Source organism: Eptatretus burgeri, chromosome 3 (assembly GCF_056783735.1).
Source record: "Eptatretus burgeri isolate ZD-2024b chromosome 3, Ebu_testis_v1, whole genome shotgun sequence".
NCBI classification, from domain to species: Eukaryota; Metazoa; Chordata; class Myxini; order Myxiniformes; family Myxinidae; genus Eptatretus; species Eptatretus burgeri.
The window spans coordinates 15,442,903-15,462,902 of NC_140963.1; the positions used below are offsets into that span (position 1 = coordinate 15,442,903).

The following is a 20,000-nucleotide window of genomic DNA, read 5'->3' on the forward strand; positions in this document are numbered from 1 at the left end:
AAGTGAGGAGGAGACTGATCAGAGGGGCCACCGAGAGGCCAATGGTAACTTTGAAGGAGCTACAGGCCTTTATAGCAAAGACTAGTCACTGTGTGCATGTGACAACAATATCCCAAGCACTGCACAAGTAACGGTAGGGTGGCAAGAAGGCAGCCATTACTTTAAAAAGCCCACCTCAAGTCCCATTTGAGATATGCAAAAAGCCACTCTGGAGATTCTGAAGCCACGTGGCAAAAAGTTTTATGTCTGACGAAACCAAGATGGAACTTTTTGACGTCAATGCAAAATTTTACGTTTGGCGCAAACCCAACACAGCACATTACCCAAAGAACACTATCCCTACTGTGAAGCATGGTGGTGGCAGCATCATGTTATGGGGATGTTTCTCATCAGCAGGGACTGGGGCACTTGTCAGGATAGAAGGGAAAATGGATGGAGCAAAATACAGGAAAATCCTTAAGGAAAACCTGCTGCCCTCTGCAAGAAAGCTGAAATTGGGACGGAAGTTCACCTTTCAGCATGGCATCGCCCCAAAGCTACACTGGAGTGGCTAAGGAACAAAAACATAAATGTCCTTGAGTGGCACAGTCAGAGCCACGACCTAAATCCAATCTAAAATCTGTGACATGACTTAAAGATTTCTGTCCATCAATGCTCCCCACACAACTTGACTGAGAATGAACAGTTTTGTCCAGAAGAATGGGCAAATATTGCCCAATCAAGGTGTGCAAAGTTGATAGAGACCTATCCCAACAGACTCACAGCTGTAATTGCTGTCAAAGGTGCTTCCAGCAAGTATTAACTCAGGGGGTGGATACTTATCCAACCAAGATATTCTAGTCTTGTATTTTAAATTAATTTTCTAAAATTTGTCGAATTTGTATTTCACTTGGAAGTTGTGGACTTTAATGTGTAAATAAAGGTGGAAAAAAGTTAATTTATCTCCAGGCTACGAGGCAAGAAAAAGTGACAATTTTGAAAGAGAGGGTACACTTTCTATAGGCACTGTATATGAACCTAGTCACGTAAATGGCGACTGAACCCACATGTAACACCCACACTTGCTGGAAGGCTCCTCACCAATCAGGTGTGCCTGCCATGTACCTACCCTATAGGCATCCATCACACAGCTTATGAGATCTTTGAAATAATTTATCCAGAAAAAAGATGTGAATGTTTAAGTGGAACCTTAACCAGTTTTTGAAGGCTGTAAAAGACAGAACCACCCACTACTTTAAGCAGCTGGTGCCAGTGACTACACTGCAACCTGCAGTATTAGTCAGTGACGTAGGTTGAAGGTTCACAAATAACTCCAGAATTAATAACTTTTTGGGGTTCACAGCCAGTACACAGATTAGATATACATGTATAACTTACCTGCCTACAGTTGGAGCGTAGGATTCAGAAATTTTGTGGACAACAAACGAAACCTTGCCTGAGGCAACATCTGCTCTTAGAGGTTTTGAATTGGTGGAGTACAAATTAACACTAATTATTGGTTGGCTGTGCCTTCTGTACTAATTTAAACACACTTTAGAGTTTGTTGAGGTTTGTGGTGAAGCTGTACATTAACAGAAGGTGGGAGGTCAATACACAAACGATGATCAAAGAGGAACAAGTGGGCTGTGGGCGAACAACCTAATCATTATCACAACAGAGATATATTTAAACCTCATTTTGTGCTGAACATTTACCATCTATGCATGAGGTCGGTAAATGTAAATATCAAAATAAAACTTTTTTTTTTCCTCCCTAAAATTGATTGCGTACCAGCGGTGATGTTTATTCTAAGAAAACTTGAAACATAATTATTAAATGAAAACTGTGGGGGGCAGGAGGGGGGTGGTGGAAGAGGGTTGCATTGGATAATACCCAGTACTGTGTTGCCTCTCAAAAGAAACAAAACATTTCCATTGTGTTTTCTTTTCTGGAGACTTTTGATCTCCCCCATCCCCTCCCCAGCCCTCCTCTCCCCTCACTCCATCCCCTCCCTTCCCCTCCTACACACACATCAGACTTCGTTTAATGACTTTGAAAAACACAAAGGTGACATTGAAAGCAAATCCTCTGCACTGATCCTGAAATAACAACAAAGGAGAGAACCATAAATCTTCTTACATTCAGGCATAGCCTATCACTGAAAAACAATTCAAGCCGCAGCCAAGAGATGGAATGGCGAAATGTAACAAGTCTTATTGCAAGTTCACTGGTGAAGATAAAACAAACGAGACAGAATGTGATTCATAAAGTAAAACTTTGATGTTGTTTCATCTCCATGCATGCATTTTGGCTTTGTTAACAATTTCACATCCAATTAAACATGCCACTCAAACGAAGATTTCCAAATGAATCAAAAAAACTTGGCTTTTTGTATGTATGTGCAGTTATATAAACACAAAAATAACTATCTGACCTTTGACAACTACATGTCGAGAAAGTATGATTAAAGAATTTTGCTTTGAAAACTATAACTTTGTTCAGTTATTGCAATTTAAATGAGAATCATTTTGTGTTATGACGTGGAATGTTACTTTCGCTATATGTTGCAGTATCGTCTTCTGTATCACCAATAGTCAAACTTAATTAGTCTTTTAAGTCGCAGGTTAAGCTTGTGACAGGAAACAGTTATCATAATCTCTGAACTTTCTGATCTGTGAACTTTCCGACACAGATTTCTCCCAAAGGAAAATCCTCCCTCTTGGGCTTTGTGAGGACTAACTTCCCTGCAAATGTCTCCTACTCTTCCTCTGCTCCAAATGGTTCATCTCATCATATGTTTGTGTAAGTCAACATCTCTCTGTCTGTTCTCAGAGAGCTGCAAAAATGCTGGGAAGATTGAATTTTCAAACTTGTCTCCCTCTAAAGCCTGGTGGTGCCTAAGTCTCTGGGATATCCCCTTTATCTATTTGCCACCCTCTGCCATGACATCTCATCCTTCATCTTTCAGACAGACAGGCAGCAGCCTCTTCCCTCTCCAAAGTCCTGGGCAAAATCACAAGCAGATCAAACACTTGGAACGTCTTTTTCAATGCAGACAAATCTCACATTGTGTCTGTGTGTGCATGTGCGTGTGCATGTGCGTCTGTCTGTCTGTCTGTCTCTGAAAGGACCATATGGCAAACCCTCCTATCCACTTTCATAACAATCCTTTAAACAAAAAAAATACGATATTGAGGCTCATATGAGAGCTAACACACAGAATGTACAACAAGGGGAGCAGGAGACAAGAGGGGCAGGAGAGGGGAAAGAAAAAACAGTGGGGAACAGACACATGAGATCATCTGTGGAAGGGAGAGGGATGGGTATGGTACACAGGGGAGACAATATGGACACTACAGGGACTTTCAGGTCCTTACACAACAAGGACTTTCAGGAAGGAAAGCAGGGAATTTGAAGGAGGTGGGTTTGGGGTGGATTAACTAGGGTAGAAAAGATCATGGTTTTGGATGGGAGAAGATAAAAGATGGTGGTGAGTAGCTGTTTTGAAGACCTGGAGGGAAGAGTGGGATTGAAGGGAGTGTGGGTGTTTGTTCCAAAGGCAGAAACACAGAGGAATGAAAGAGTGAAGGTGAGCAGCGATTCTTAATTTTGGTATTTTTACCAGAAGGGGGTTTCTGGCGGATCTTGAGTGCCCTGGGTAAATATGGGGGGGGGCATATTTCAGACACAGCAGGGGGGCGAGGCGGGAGAGGAGATGGTAGAAGACAGAATGACCACCGAACTTCCACCGAAGACGGTAGAAGATGCCTGCGGTGAGAGAGTGAGAGAACCAAAGATTCAGCCTCATTGCATAAGATACCAATGATCCTAAATACCTTGGTTTCCACAGCACGAAGCTGAGAAAGGTGAGAGGCAGGAGCACAGATGGGAAAGCAGCATTGCAACAGGCTGCAGACCAAAGCTTTGTATATGGTCAGGAGTTCAGATGTGCCAAGGAACGACTTTGCATGATGGAGGATGCCCAGTCGGCAACTGGCTTTGGAGGCCAGCTTGGAAATGTGGCTTTCCCAGGAAAAATCATGGCAGATTGTGAGACCCAGAAGCTTGAATAAAAGGACTTCTTCAAGAGGATTGTTGAGAAAGTTGATGAGGGGGTTTTTCCAGACGGTCCTTTCGGAGAGACAGTGAGTGTGAGGTTTGTCAGGGTGGAAAGACATGTTCCACATGTTGCACCAGATTGTGATTTTATCCAGATCTGCAGAGAGTGAAGAGGCTGCTACTTGCTGATCTGAGGGATGACAGATAGGACGGCAGAGGTTGGAGTCACTAGAGAGAGAGAGAGATATAGAGGATTTCCCAGAGTCAGAGAGATCATTTATGAAAACCAGAAAAAGAACAGGGCCCAGAACACTGCCTTGAACTCCAGCCTCGACAGGAAGTGGGGATGAGAGCTTTTGAAGAAGTTCAGTCACTCAAAGTCCTGGGTCTCATTCCCAGCCATGAACTTTCTTAGTCAAACCACATTTCAAAGTTGGCATCCAAAGCCAGTTGCCAACTGTTATGCATCATACAAAGTCCTTCCTTGGCACAACAGAACTACGATCCACCTACAGGGCCTTCATCTGCAGCTTGATGGAGTAATGCACTCACTTTTGGGTTGGCTCGCCTGCCTCACACCTTGCATAACTCGACACCATGGCAATCAAGACCTTTAACATTATTAGAATGTCCCATTATGAAGCTGAATCTACTCCTTTGTCCCCCCCCCCTCCCCACAGGGTTCTGTAGGGTGAACACGGTTCCACCATCAACCCTTCTGGAGAAACTCCCTAAATCCAGGATTACTGCTCACCTCCACTCATTTGTTCCTCTTCTTTCCCACCTGTGGAACTAACTTCCACATTCTCTTCAATCTCAATCTTCCCTCTAAGTCTTCACCACCATCTCAGATCAACCCTCATTTACAAACAATATCTTTTCTTCCACTTTTAAATCCCTCCAACTTCCAAGCCCACTTCCTTCCAAATTTCCAGTGTTTCCTTCCTGAGAGGTTGCTTCTGTATCCATCTTGTTCCCCTCATACGTCCTACCCTATCCCTCATTTCTCCACACACCCATTATTTCACAAGTCTCTCTCCTTCAATGCTGTTATTGGTGTTTCCCCCCTCTCTCCACTGTTGTCCGGTCAGGCCAGATTAGATCTGACTTGCTACAGGTACCATGTAAACCTGTACTAACCTGTTCCAAGGTCGGGTTGTCGGCGACTAAACCGTCTCCCCCACCAGGTTTCCTGGTGGGGAGGGTGCATGATATGGACACACAGCAGGATTAAAAACAAAATGTGTCAGAAGGTGGAGGAGGTCCTTGTAAGCCAACAGCCATCCATATCTCGTGCCCAACTGCGTCTGTAGACGTCCTCCTGCAGTTGGGTTACTTTTTTTAGGAAGTTGGTGGCAGGATTTGCACTCTGGCCACCGTAAAACCCTTCATTCCGCAACACACAAAAACGCAATGAAATCTGAAAACTCACTCTGTGGGAGTACCTCCTGTGCAGCTGCTCTCTGCAGAGCAGCTCACCGGATAACGGGATTGGGGCAAAGCCTTCAGGACCCCCACTCTTTGATGATAGGAGGAAACATATGGGGTAACCTTCCTGGGTCAGATTGTGGGAGTATGTGTCGGGGTGGTGCTGAGGTATCGTCAGAAAATGGACATAGCGACGCGCTGCTCCGGTGCATGCTCCCATACCTGACCTGACCTCTACTGCTGCTTTTGTTCTGTTGCATTATAATCCATTCAGTGTTCTACAGTGTTCTAGCTCTTCCATGAGCTTTGACCTTGTATATACAGGAACTATTTTTTTTATAATCTGCAAAATTCGACCTGAAAATGACACTTCCAAATAATTCATCTGCATCTGAAGCAAGCATTTTCATCAACAACCCTGACAGTTATATCACACATGGGATAATATGGTAATAGTAAACAAAATTGTACAGTGTCTTTGTGGGTATAAACTCACTGAGCTGTCCAGCAGGCCATTCTTGTCCGTGTCATAAAGGAGAAACATGACTGCAGAGAACATGCACAGCAGAATGATCGAGTCAAATGAATCTCAAATGCACACTTGCATGCTTCCAAATTAGCTTAAGCTTTATCGTAAAATGAATCTCATGTGCATTATTTTATTTGTATAAAAAGTTTGATTGACAAAATTGGAGCAACGACTTTCTAAGACAGTACTTGTATACGCATTGATTGCTGTTCGTATTTCATTTTCGTGTCGTCACGACTAACATCATTGATGTCATCAACATTAACACTACTGGAACAGAGGTGGCCGAGTGGTCAGGCACTCGACTGATATGCCAGAGGTTTTGGGTGGAAATTTATTGAACTCAAAACAGCAATATTAAATATTTAAAACTTGAGATTCTGGAAACTGAGATAACTTCAGAAGAGTGAGAATGTTGCAATCAGATTGTCAGTGAACCCCCAACTTGCTCGCTCATGACCCATAAGGAGGAAGGAATGTTCCTATGCCACCTGGTCTTGTCTGCATGTGATGCCAGTTCACACATTATGGTTGACTCTTAATGTTCTCAGAATAACTTGGAATTGGCACTACCCATGAAAAAAGTAAAGGTAGTGATGCACATATATCCTTCATTATAAAACTTGGCAGATAGACTGTGCATGACATGGATGAATTGATTGGATTTTGGTGAGGATCCAGAACCAGATCTGGATACGAGTTTTTTTAATTTTAAAAAAGTGATTCTCCATAATTCAGAGAAAGGGCCAAAAACAATATATAGCACGATATTTCAAAAAGTTTGGGAAGGAATATGACAATACTTGGTGAATGAGTTGGGTAGGTGACGATAACAAGCTGATTATATTTGGTGAAGGTACGGATTCAGATCCTGCCCATCAGTGGGATACAAAACATAAACTGTTCAGCCTGGCGGAGGTATGCGCTCTCCAGAGTGTCGTTCTAGTTACACAATAATATGGGCTGGTGGGATGGCGAGAGATACGCACATTCGCTTTTAACCTGTCTCGGCTGGTTTTGAATACCGACCCAGCTAAAAACTGTAATCCAGGTGTTTCACAGGCAGACCAATTCATCAATGTGTGCACCGTATTTCTGACGGACGTTAAACTGAGCAATCCATCTGCAACATTAGTTGGTGGACGTTAAATATCCAATGCCACGAACAACCCAGCCATTAAAGGAAATGAGAGTAAATGAAAGCACAAACTAAAAAAATAGAAGAAAGTACAGAGGAGAATCTGTTTAAACCTGAGGTTTAAACCAGAGGAGGATCCTGACAGCGCTAATTGGGGGAGTTACGAGATGACTTATTCAAACATTAATTTGGAGAACTGTCCAATTAATTCACCTCCTTACCTCCCAAGCCATTTTCATCAGGGGTGTTATACATGCACATAAATCTGCATAATATATCTGGCATGCAGCATTATTTTAGTGATTAAAACATAATTTGTTTTTCAGAAAATACAAGATGACATGTTAATAGTGAATTAAAAAGGTCACTGCCTGACATTTACAAAACAATTGTTTTTATACATTGTCTTTTTCAAACATAGTTACATCTTCTTGGAGCGGTGTTTATTTTTATTTTATACTCCTGTGTCCGGCTGTAGACACTTCATATAGATGCAAATTGAAATATAGTTGAACCAAACCATTGTTTGTTTTGTTTTGACTTCGAGTGTCATGGATAACAATGTGCTGTGTATTTTTTTTCCTTTCTTTTTATATCATGTGAATGAAGACAGGGTCATTTTTCTTACATTCGAGTTTGTCTTCAGGACGAATTCCTTCCAACAGCGTGAGATAGCACACGATGTCTTTGAGGTTAACCAAATATTCCTGGCCAACTGGTTCTGGACTGTTCTCTTTACCACCACACGTCGTCGAACCCTCCTTCGTCTCCCCACCTGTGAGATGTACATCACACATGATATTTCAATTTGTGACCACATATAACACGGGAAAAACATGGTTCAGCATTCGGGGAAATTAACTGCTCGACATAAAATACTGCATCATGGGTCCGGTGGTGTCCAAGTCATGAGGAGACTGGACTGAAATCACAAAGGTTACAGATTAAAATCTGGCCAAAAGCAACAGTATAACGGATTTGGATTCCATGCTTCTGCAAACTGAGCTATTTATAGAAGAATTACCATGACACTTCTGGATTATTGGGGGGGGGGGGAGAAATCCAGTTGGCTCATTAATGACCTTCAGAATGGGGCGACTCCGCAGTCTGCTTTATCTGGTCTGGCCGACACGTGATCCCATTCCAGATATTATGTTTGACTTTTCATTCCCTCAGACAAAACCTGGGAGGATTACTAAAACGCTTCTGATTAAATGGAACTGCCATAAAAAATCCACTGAACCAATTTTTTTTTAAAAAAATTTCAAAGGAACATTACTTGCTGTTTTTCAATCGACTCTGTATAGTGCTTTCAGTTTTACCAGGAATACCTTTTAATTGTTCTTTACTTTTCTTCTCTTTGATGCCGATGAAATTGTTTCACGACTGTGTTGATTAGGTTAAGTCGATTTGAGTAATCTCTTAAAGGTTCATGGAGAAGTTGATACAAATGTGTACGACATGAAACACAAGGACACCAGAGGATAACAGAAAAGTTAACATAATTCATGGGATTCAAACATGGAAGTCAAAACATAATGAGGCAGCCTGAATATGAGGCCATTTTTGTATTTTATTCCAACCATTGAAACATTGCGAGAATATAAATTTCATTGTCGACTCCAGAAAAGCATGGTGAGCAATCACTCGATTCAAACACATAAACTGATAGATATAGTCTATCAGCGAAGATCCGTATTTTTAGTGTGAATACTGATTTCACCGAAACAAATGAAAAATGCGCCACATAATGCTTTACACTTCCCTATTTTTGAAAATCCTATGATGGACTCCAATTTCCGGAAGCTTTCTTGAAGAATCTACCCAATCTCTGGAAGTAGCCATTCCTGCTCGTTCAAAGTGTATGTCACCTTATTATGTACATTCTTGTTTTTTATCTGATCCATTGAAGTAGACAAGACTCAAAACCTTCTAGCAGTGATATAAAGTGTTGTCAAGGTCTGACAGAAGGATTCACTTATCCCTTTGAGAATGGACCATACGTTATTCACACGAATGGCTCTGTTGGTGCAGTTTAGAAAAATTGATTGCATATGGCATGCCAAGGAAAACAAACAAAGTCAAACTCCTACCTCCATCCATTGGGACCATACTCTGTGCAGAGCATTGGCGCTTGCTAAGCAGTCCCCTTGGCTATTGAGTACAATCCTGGACGGGTCGCCACTCCAACACAGGATACCAGCAAGCTGGCACTCATTTTGCTGACCTCGGAAGGATGACAGGAAGTCAACCCCACCTGGTATTAATTCAACAGCCAAAGGGGATTTGAACTCGGGATCCTAGGATCCCAAGCCCACCACCCAAACCATTAAGCCAACACCAGGCATAAACTCCTATAGCTATTGGAAAAAGGAACTCTTCTTATAGATCACGATCCTCGGCATGCAATAAGCATATTTGATGGTATGGCGGTGCTGCAGAAGATTCAACCTTGTGGTGGATCAACATTTCATGCATTAGCTGAAATAATTTTTCAGATATGTACAAGTCAGGTTGCAGAAGTGTTCACGGAATTTTTGACGTTTATCCGGATGTGGCCATAAAGAATCCTGAGCGAGCCAAGAGAACAGGGGTAAGTTCTGAGGATGTAAGATACAACATTCTCCCAATGTATCCAATAAAGTTTTGGGAAAAGGTAATGGCGATTCAATCAAAGAGAGAAATTGTGAAGTTTGTTACTGAATGGAAAAAGCCAGAGTTCACAGGCAAGTTCGGGGGGGGGGGGGGGAGACAATATACATAACAGAGGGCAGCACCTGCTGGAGAATAACTAAACAAGGATGTGATATTATTCCTGAGTTGGAGTGTTCACAAGTTGAGGCTGATACACGGATGATTCTCCATGAAAAACACGCAAATGGCCCAACAGTTAGTCATGCTGATGATACAGATGCCTTCATATTACTCCTTGGGCACAGTTATCTGCTTACAGATGCACACATGAAATTGGGCAAGGGGTCAAAGACCAGAATAATCAAAAATGATAAGGAAAAAAAAATAAAAATCAAGCCTCTTGAAAAAATTGCATCCTTGCATCCTCAAATTTCAATCCAGGAATTCTGCATCTCTGATTGGGATGCATGCTTTTACCGGATGTAATTCAATTTCTGCTTTTGCTGGTAAGGGAAAATCTAAAGCACTGAAATTGCTGATGCAGTATCAATATTTCGTGGAAGCATCACTTGGCAGTACCAGAAGAATTGCACAACAAACAAGAAGAATTTGTTTGCACTTTTTATGGAAAGCGACTGAAAAACGTCGATCTTTTTCATTTTCAGCTCTATTACACAAAGACTGGTAAGGTTGAGGCTGATCCTTTACCACCTTGCAAATAGATGCATGCCCAACATGTGATGAGGGCAAATGATCAAGCAGCGATATGGAGATGAGCAATCTTTAAAGTGCCCAAGACTCCTTCTCCTGGTAGTTGTGGATGGGAAATTAGTGAAAATTCAATTTCAATAAAATGTATTGTCAGTAGCCCTGCACCTGATGACATCATGGAACTGTAAAGCTGTACATGCTGGAGATGTTGTAAAATTGACTCATGGTGTTGTTTGCAAGCAGGTTGAAATGTACAGATTTCTATGAGCTATTGAATGTGATGAAATGGCAACAGAGGAAGAACAAACTGATCTAAATGCGTCTGCTGAAGATGATGATGACTGACGATGATTTGGAAATAGTACAGTTATATTGCTGCAGCTTTTTATGTTAATTAATGGATTGGTTATCAAAGACTCTATTTGATTCAGATATGACTGCAATTTACAAGGTAAGATCCTTTTTAACTTTAAAAACTGGTCTTCTCCCTCAGATCATCCGAAAAGCTACAAGTTCACCGAGTGCAATTTTCAAAACCAAATACCGTATTTCCTCAAATAACCACCCAGGGGTGCTTATTAATTCAGGAAATTCCTAGAGGGGCACTTAATCGAGAGTGGTGCTGATTCGAGGAAATACGGTACACCTTGAGGTGTGACTTTCAAAGTTGTCAAAATATTTCTTTGGAGAAAATGCATTTTGATCATTAACAAAATTTGAACAACAGGTAGACCCCCAGTTTGTTGATGAGCTACCATTTTCACGCATCCATCATACGTTTTTATATTCTGTGTACCAAAGCAAGTACTGTCAAGACCGCGCTATTTGCGGAAGACACGTTTCTGGAAAATGGCGTGAATAGCGAATCTGCGAATAGTGAGGCATTGGTTAAATGGAAAAGGGGGGGATAGGTTCCCAGCCGTTAGCGATTCATGAGGGAAAAATCAACGATCCTGTGAAAAACAGCAAATATGCCTGCAAAAATGTGAAAAAACCCGCAAATACACCCGTGAAAAACCGCAAAAATGTGAAAAAAACATGAATATGTGAAGCACAGGGCCACGAATGTCGAAGCAGCTCACATTTTCTAAACCGCGAATACGTGGGATCCACTAATAGTGGGGTCCAATAGTATTTAAAACCAGATTTAACTTGTTTCGGCCATGTGAGTATTCGGCACTATACAGCTGATAGACTATTATGGATTGTATCTTTTTGTGTCTATTAAAGCAATTGAACCAGAGATATAGTGGGCCTTTTGCAAGCCCAGATGAAATCAAAATCTAAGTACGAAACCAGCAATAGAGATGCAACTGCCATTTCACCGGCACTGTCAGCATATAAATGGACATGCAAACCGCAATGGTGGGCTTTGGAAATAAAGATTTGCCTTATACATCTTGATATTTCTAACAGCAACTTATATCAAGATATCAATGTGATAGTAATTTGTACCATTATTAAATTGATTGGTGATGTTTCAATTTGTGAAGTTCCAAAATTTTAGCAAAAGACAATCCTTGACGCAATACGTAATCCTTGACTGAACTATCATTTAAAATAGGGTAATCTGTTGGAAATGACAATTGATTTCTTGCAAGTTTTCACCTTTCCGAGTATCGCAATTGAAACTAGAATGGCACACGGTAAAACACATACCTCCTCCAGGCTGAACGGTTTACATTTTGTATTCCACTGATAGGCCGGATCTGCATTCGGACTTTTATCAAAATCTAATCAGCTTGTTCTCATCACCTACACAACCCATCCACAACTTTTTGAAATATCGTTCAATACATCGTTTTTGGCCCAATCTCTCAATTATGAAGAACCACATAGACCATTTTAAAATTCCTGATCTTCATCAAAATCGAATCAATTAGTCCTTGTCAAACACCCAACCTGTCCACCAAGTTTTGGCTGAATCCATCCATAACCTTTTGAGAATATATTGCTCACAGACAGAAACAGACAGACAAATGGACTGACAGACAGGTGTGAAAACGTAACCTCCGTCCACCTTCAGTGGTGGAGGTAATAAAAATGCTGACAGGTTTCATTGCAACATTGAAGCAGTTTTAGTTGCAACTGTAGAGGTTTGTTTTGATGAGCACAATTTGTTAGCACAATCTCTCATTGACTCATATAATAAATCTTTGTTTCTAATGCATGGTTGGAACACAATGCAATTCAAATTCCCATATATTTTAAGTTATATCTCAATGTCGGCACGGATATACTGCATCACAAGTCTGCGTGTGAGCTTGCCTCTTATCTTCCAATGATGACCAAATTTCTTTGTTTGCGGTGCCGTTGAAAGTGTGCCCTTTACTCTTGGTGTGGCGTTTTGTAATTTCCTGCAAATATTGTACTCAACAAGGTGGTTTACAGAGGGCATGTAATGTATATATATATATATATATATATATATATATATATATATATATATATATATATATATATATATATATATATATATATATATATATACTGTCAAATGCCACAAAAGCAAAGAGATTATGTTTGTGTTCATTGACTTAATTAGTTGTTTAGCTAATTATTATGTTGTTTTAACTTTTTGTGTTTCTGTTATTCAGCTGAAAGCCGAGCAAAAAAAAAATAATAATAAAAATCATAGAATGCACAAAAATGCAGCAAATAAATATTTATGGTTTCCCAGTTGTAATGGCAAGTGTATCTGTGGTTCAATAAAATAACTACAAAATCCTTTTTTTGAAAGAAAAGCAGTTCATAACGTGCAAGACAAAAATGTCTGAATAATTTAACTTGGAAAGATTTCTTTGGTTGCTTTTTCTGATCCAACCTGGTTTTGTTGCATCTATCACTTTCATTTCATCCGATTCCTTCTGAGAGATATTACATTTAACAAAAATAACAACTTCTAAGGGGATTTTAATGCTTTATAGTCATAAACACATTTCTGGCTTAAAAGTCTTTGTCAGCAAAGCAAATTCAGCTTTTAAAAGCAAGTCCTTTTGGGTCCTTTTTTTGTAATGTGTGGCATCACAGTGTGAAGGATACTTTTACCAAATTCTGTATTTATTGTCATTATCATTTAACATGTCATCAGTGATGTTGAAATGGATGAAGCAATTCATTAAAAGATGAACCAAGTCTAAGAAAGCCAAAAGGTAGAGGGAGAAAGAGGTTGGGGAGGGGTTTTAGGGAGAAAGAGGCGAGTGGAGGGAAGGCGAGCCGCGCGGAGGGAAGGCGAGCCGCGCGGAGGAAAGGCGAGCCACGCGGAGGGAAGGCGAGCCGAGCGGAGGGAAGGCGAGCCGCGCGGAGGTAAGGCGAGCCGCGTGGAGGGAAGGCGAGCCGCGCGGAGGGAAGGTGAGTCGCGCAGAGGAAAGGCGAGCCGCGCGGAGGAAAGGCGAGCCGCACAGAGGGAAGGTGAGCTGCGCGGAGGGAAGGCGAGCCGCGCGGAGGGAAGGCGAGCCGCGCGGAGGGAAGGCGAGCCGCGTGGAAGGGAAGGGAGCTGCGTGGAGGGGAAGGGAGCCCTTCAGAGGGGAAGGAAGCCCTGCAGAGGGAAGGGAGCCCTGCAGAGGGGAAGGGAGCCCTGCAGAGGGGAAGGGAGCCCTGCAGAGGGAAGAGAGCCCTGCAGAGGGGAAGGGAGCCCTGCAGAGGGGAAGGGAGCCCTGCAGAGGGGAAGGGAGGGACACAGACAGGAAAAGCCACGCTGAGAGGAAGAGCTGTGCAGACAGGAAGAGCCACGTAGAAACCTTCACAAGTGGCTTCCTGACTTCCTCGACTCTCATCGCCAATGTGTGGCTCTTCACGGGATACTCTCATCTCGTCTTCCTGTCAGGGCTGGAGTGCCCCAAGGCAGTGTTTTAGGCGGAATCCTATTCCTAATCTTCATAAGCAATCCGACTCTTTGGAAAATCCTCCATTTCTTTGCTGATGATTTCACCTTCTGCCAATAAGTTTCCTCATTATTCTTTCATTTCTGTCAAATCTCATACTCTCACTCCATCACTCTGAAAAGTCCATCTGGTGAACAAGATTTCCAGACACATAAATTTCCAGAAACAATTCTCTTGAAGTTCAGTCACTCAAATATTTATGCCTCATCGTTAGCCATGATCTTTCTTGGACTAACCAAATACTTATGTTGGCCTCCAAATCCAGTTACAGACTGGGCATTTTCCATCATGCATTCTTTCCTTGCCATATGAAGGGTTTTGTACTTAATTCTGTGTGATTACTCTTTAAAATTTTCTATTGTATGATGACTTGGGATCATAAGGGTCAAAACAGGGAAGAAAAATTAACTCAAAATTTTATATTGGGTCAATCCTGATGGAAGTTTATGCCATCTTTCAACTTTGCTTGAGGTGGGAAGCGTGGGGATTTGCGATGGCATGCCATCGACTTCACTCTAATCCTAGTTTATCAAGATGCAGTTCTGATGTTTCTGTTCCTTTACCTGCTCAAATCAGTCGATCCTTCATTGACCATTCCGATGGAATTACTCCGACTACTCAGTGTGCCTGACAGAATGTAGTCCCTACCACTTGATGTACTCCACACAATGTGTCTAGTCCAACTCAGTGTACGACTACCCGCTCTGGCAGAATGTTTAAACCCATAACTCATTTCGAGCCAAGAAGTTTTTTTGTTTTTTTTGGAAGGGTGGATACGTAATGCGTGCGCTCCAACTGCAATGCAACTGACCTTTGTTTGTTTGACACTTCGAGTGAACAAAGTGCTGAGCTTTTTGTGTACTGTACAGCTGTAATAAACATATCAGATCATTCAAATTATTTTTGTCGTCGATCAAACCAAGTATCGAAAATAACAAAGCTGACTCCATAATGGTCAAGAAGAAAAAGTGACCTTTCATTTAAAGATTCTCAAAATAAAAAAACCTTCATGGTAGTTTTGGTACAAAACCAAGGTTGAGGATAATAACAGATGGGAACCTTGGCACAAGAGGAGGCCATTTAGTCCACCGTGCCTGTGACATTCACATCCCATCACTCCCACCACATTCTATAACTAACCACAGGCAAGGAATTCGAAAGTGAAATATTTTCATTAAAAACTGGAGGATATTTAACTTCTCCATCCTACTTATGAGGGAATGGAAGGGAATGAGGGAAGACTTGAGGGAATTAGACAGATGTTTCATTCACACCTGAGGGAATGGAAGCACACACATAGATATAAGGGGTTGAATACTTATGCAACTAAGAATCATCTGACTTTCTATGTTAATCAAAATTCGTCACATTTTTTTACCTTTATCACTGAATAGTTTGTGAAGACTCTAAATATTAAGTTTGATTTTGAAAGCATCATACATGATATGGGTTCGATTTTTTACCTGATATACATATATATATATATATATATATATATATATATATATATATATATATATACATATATATATATATATATATATATATATATATATATATATATATATATATATATATACATATATATATACACATGTCCCTCCATGAGCCAATTAACAATGGAGGAACAAATTGAATGTAGAAATCTGAGAGATCAGAATACAATAGATTCTTTGGTCAATCTCAATGTATTTTAGCTTTCTGCTTTGCTTATTTTGGCAAATTCTGTTTCTCATCAAATAAAGTAAAGTATAGCAAAATTGGAGAAATACTGTGACAGTTGTGGCCCGGGGATGGACTTCTTGCACAACCCCCCCTCCCAATCCCACCTGAGGAAGCACACACACATAGATATGAGGCCCCATGAGGAGGAGTGATGTAAGTGACATTTTTTAATGAAATGATGATGATAGACTCAGATGATTGGGGAATGGTTAAAATAGTGCTATATGGCATTAACTCCAAAATGGCTGATGTGGCCCTTACATCACTCCTCCTCGTGGCGCCTCATATATATTAGTCAGTTACCTCTTTCGTATTCTGTTTAGAGTAAGGTAAATCATATTCATGTGATCAATATGTATTGAGCATATAAGCAGCAAAAGGCCCATTCCTTTTTCCCCTTTCCATCCTCCTCAATATCTCTATCTTTCCATCTCGTCCATTTAACACCATTCTCTTCCATTCATGTTCATTACAATGTCTGCTCGAAAACCGGTTCACTCATTTGCTCGTCTGGTGGCAGAATAATGGCAATGTCCTGGTGTAAGTTGAGACAGAAGCACTTTGACCGCTTCGCGCACCCGCCCCTGAGCATGACGTGAATGTGGTACAGCAAGGCCAATGACAAGCAGCCAACAAGTGGGGGAGGGGCAGGGTATAAAATGCAGAGGGGGGGGTGATGTCCATGTACATCTTCATGTCTCTCTCTCTCTCTCTCTCTCTCTCTCTCTCTCTCTCTCTCTCTCTCTCTCTCTCTCTCTCTCTCTCTCTCTCTCTCTCTCTCTCTCTCTCTCTCTCTCTCTCTCTCTCTCTCTCTCTCTGTCTCTCTGTCTCTCTGTCTCTCTCTGTCTCTCTCTCCGTCTCTCTCTCCGTCTCTCTCTCCGTCTCTCTCTCTCCGTCTCTCTCTCCGTCTCTCTCTCCGTCTCTCTCTCCGTCTCTCTCTCTCTCTCTCTCTCTCTCTCTCTCTCTCTCTCTCTCTCTCTCTCTCTCTCTCTCTCTCTCTCTCTCTCTCTCTCTCTCTCTCTCTCTCTCTCTCTCTCTCTCTCTCTCTCGTGTCAGAACAGTTTTGAGAGCCTGTTCCCCAGAAACATTTTCCACCCTTCCCAACAGTTCGTGGGAATGGAGTTTCACAGCTTACTCGCCTCACTTTCTCTCCTACCTCACGTCTTCGTCGTTTTCACATGCTCTCCCTGACTTTCCTTAGACCGCAACACTCTTTCTTGACATTTGACCTCAGTTCGTTCTTCGACGTGGCTTTGCACACATTTTCGCGGCCTTGGGTGCATCGTTTCAGAAACCTGGAAAAAAAAACACGAATTCTCCAGTAACACCATCAGCTCACTCACACCTGGAGTAAGGCATTCCTAGGCCAGACCAACGTGCAGCTGGAGTAGACGTGAGGCATAGGTTAAAGTACAAGCTGAGGTCACGATCACTTCCATAGAAGCGGTTGAAGGTTCCATGAGGTGGGGAGGAGGAAGAGGAGGAGGAGGAGAGAGATGCTCTTCGGATCCCCTGCTGTTTCTTTCATCATCTCATTTCCTTCTTCCTTGACTCAACATACCTGTTATTCTTTACATCTTTCATTCAGGTGTCCAGAATCCATGTTTCGTCTGCAGTTGCTAAGGGAATAGTCCAAGTTTTGCCATGCAGTAATGTTCGCAAAGTCCGAATAGAAAATGCAAATATGTGCGTTTCATGTACTTTCTATGCGGTCAAACTCTTATTATTCAATTTATGATTTCTTTCAACATTTTCTAAGGTAACAATCCCACCACCCCACCAACCGCCATTTTCTCTCATCTGTGGTTATCCTCATTCTTTGAATCATTTATCCCATCACTTTCCGCTTTTTAATTGCCTTGCTTGCTGTGTAATGAATTATACAAGCGTTAAATGCGTCCTGATTACCCCTTGCAGAAGGAGAGGGTATTGCGTTTGGGTCCACTTGCCTCCGTCTGTCTCTCTGTTTGTCTGCTTGTCTGCACAGAACTCTTGTTTTTCTCTACGACCGCTTGTCGAATTGAGAAAAAAATATTTTCACCATAGGTGCGACTGCTCATGTAAAATGTAACAATCACAATTGTGACGTCATAGGTCACGTGGTGTGGCAGCCATGTTGGAAAAACGGAAAAACTTTAGACCTCTGCACCTCAAACAGCATGATGGAAAAAATTGAAACTTGGCACATAGCAAGTACTCCTCATGGGGAAAAAGTGTGATTTTATTTAATGTCCTAGGTGCCTTTATTATGACGTTATAATTGCATATGTAGAACGCTACATCCTACCAGTATGAAAATGTTTGAGGGCTTCTTGGGATAAAATGGTTCACAGAAAAAAAATTACCCCCGTGTGGGGGTGACGGTCATCTCTCTAATACCACAAGTTCTCAATGTTCAGTTATGACCGAAGACTACTGTGCAGTTCTACTGCGCAGCTCGAACTGCGCAGTTTGGTTGAAGATGACTCGGAATTTTGGCGCGCGTGCACGAAATTATATTTTGAAAATAAATGCCGACGTTTACATTTCAGGTTTTGAAATTTTTGCACCTTCGGCGGAAAATGTATAAATATAAAAGGCTAAAAATGTGTTTTATATTTATATTTCATTTCTCCTTCTTTCCTTCTTTGCGAATCGCATCGGCGTTTTTGGCCATCTTCCAGATCACGTGAAGATCAAACGGGAAGGAAATTCAAAAATCTGTCTGGTTAGACACAAGATAATATTTTTTACTATCATAATCAATAAACAGTTGCCGAATATCTTGTAAAATGGCAGACGAGATAGGTTTTGAAAATGGCGATTTTTATAACTTACGTGACCTCGTGACGTCGTCCCTGACCTTGAACCCAGACTAAAGTTATATCGTTGTGCAACACTCATCGACCTCTACCCACATACTAAGTTTCATCAAGATCGGAAAGAAAAATTGTTGACAGTCGGACGTACGGACGGACACTTGGTCCGGCTTTATTAGGTCATCTCGGTAGAGATGACCTAAAAATTGATAACCATCGGTCACGCGATTCAGCAGCCATATTGTTTTTTTTTTTTTTTAAAACCCCTTCACAAATCTTCTTCTTTGAAGTGGCTGAACAGATCGAGGAAAAACTTTACACGTATGACCACTGTGATTGTCTATTCATGAGGAAGAAAAGGTTCACACACATGACATCAGAGGTCACATGGTTTCGCAGCCATATTGGATTTACCCTAAAACCTGTAAAAAAATCTTCTTATCCACAACGGCTCGACAGATCAAGGGGAAACTTCACACAAATGGCCCCCAATCTTTGGATGTACAAGTATGTTTAGGAATAATCGATAGGTCACATGGTTTGGCAGCCATATTAGATTGAAGAAAAAAAATTAAATGTTTTCTCTGGAACTGCTTAATCAATCAACATGAAACTTCATAATTATAATCTTGTAGTGATGGGGAATATATATATATATATATATATATATATATATATATATATATATATATATATATATATATATATATTTTTTTTTTTCAACTTGATTGGATACATGGTCTGACAGCCAGAATCTGTAATTGCTCTTTATAGTTTATCCTGTGTAGGGTTGGTCTGAATAGCCTTCCCGGTGGGCAATTAGTCCAAGTTCCCAATGGAAACCCACAATGTGGCACGCAGCATTGGTTCACTCGACCAAATGATAAACTGCTGTGCAGTCACAGGCGCGATTCAGCATCCGCCACGTTTGATTCCCTGGGACAGTAAACTAACTTTTGGTGCGAGGATCGAGCCTGAGTTAAGGGTTGCAGTTGGCATTCATGGTCTCTCGGAAAACACCACTCTCTTGGAGTTATCTAGAAGCAACGGCCGTAACATTATCATTGCTTTTCTGTTAAATGGGACATATGCTTTGGCTCTTTAGTATTTGTTAA

General features: G+C 41.4%; 1 protein-coding gene across 7 annotated transcripts in view; it reads right to left on the reverse strand.

The window, feature by feature from the left end:
• LOC147029437 (diacylglycerol kinase beta-like) overlaps nucleotides 1–20,000 on the reverse strand; it is a 351,555-nt gene that overhangs the window by 171,449 nt on the left and 160,106 nt on the right. For all 7 annotated transcript variants that reach the window (XM_085872493.1, XM_085872491.1, XM_085872492.1 and 4 more), the window contains 2 exons: nucleotides 7,762–7,908; nucleotides 5,963–6,012 (listed from right to left, as the gene is read on the reverse strand). In XM_085872493.1, the coding sequence (XP_085728619.1) occupies nucleotides 5,963–6,012; nucleotides 7,762–7,908 (197 nt within the window). The remainder of the gene's footprint in view (nucleotides 1–5,962; nucleotides 6,013–7,761; nucleotides 7,909–20,000) is intronic.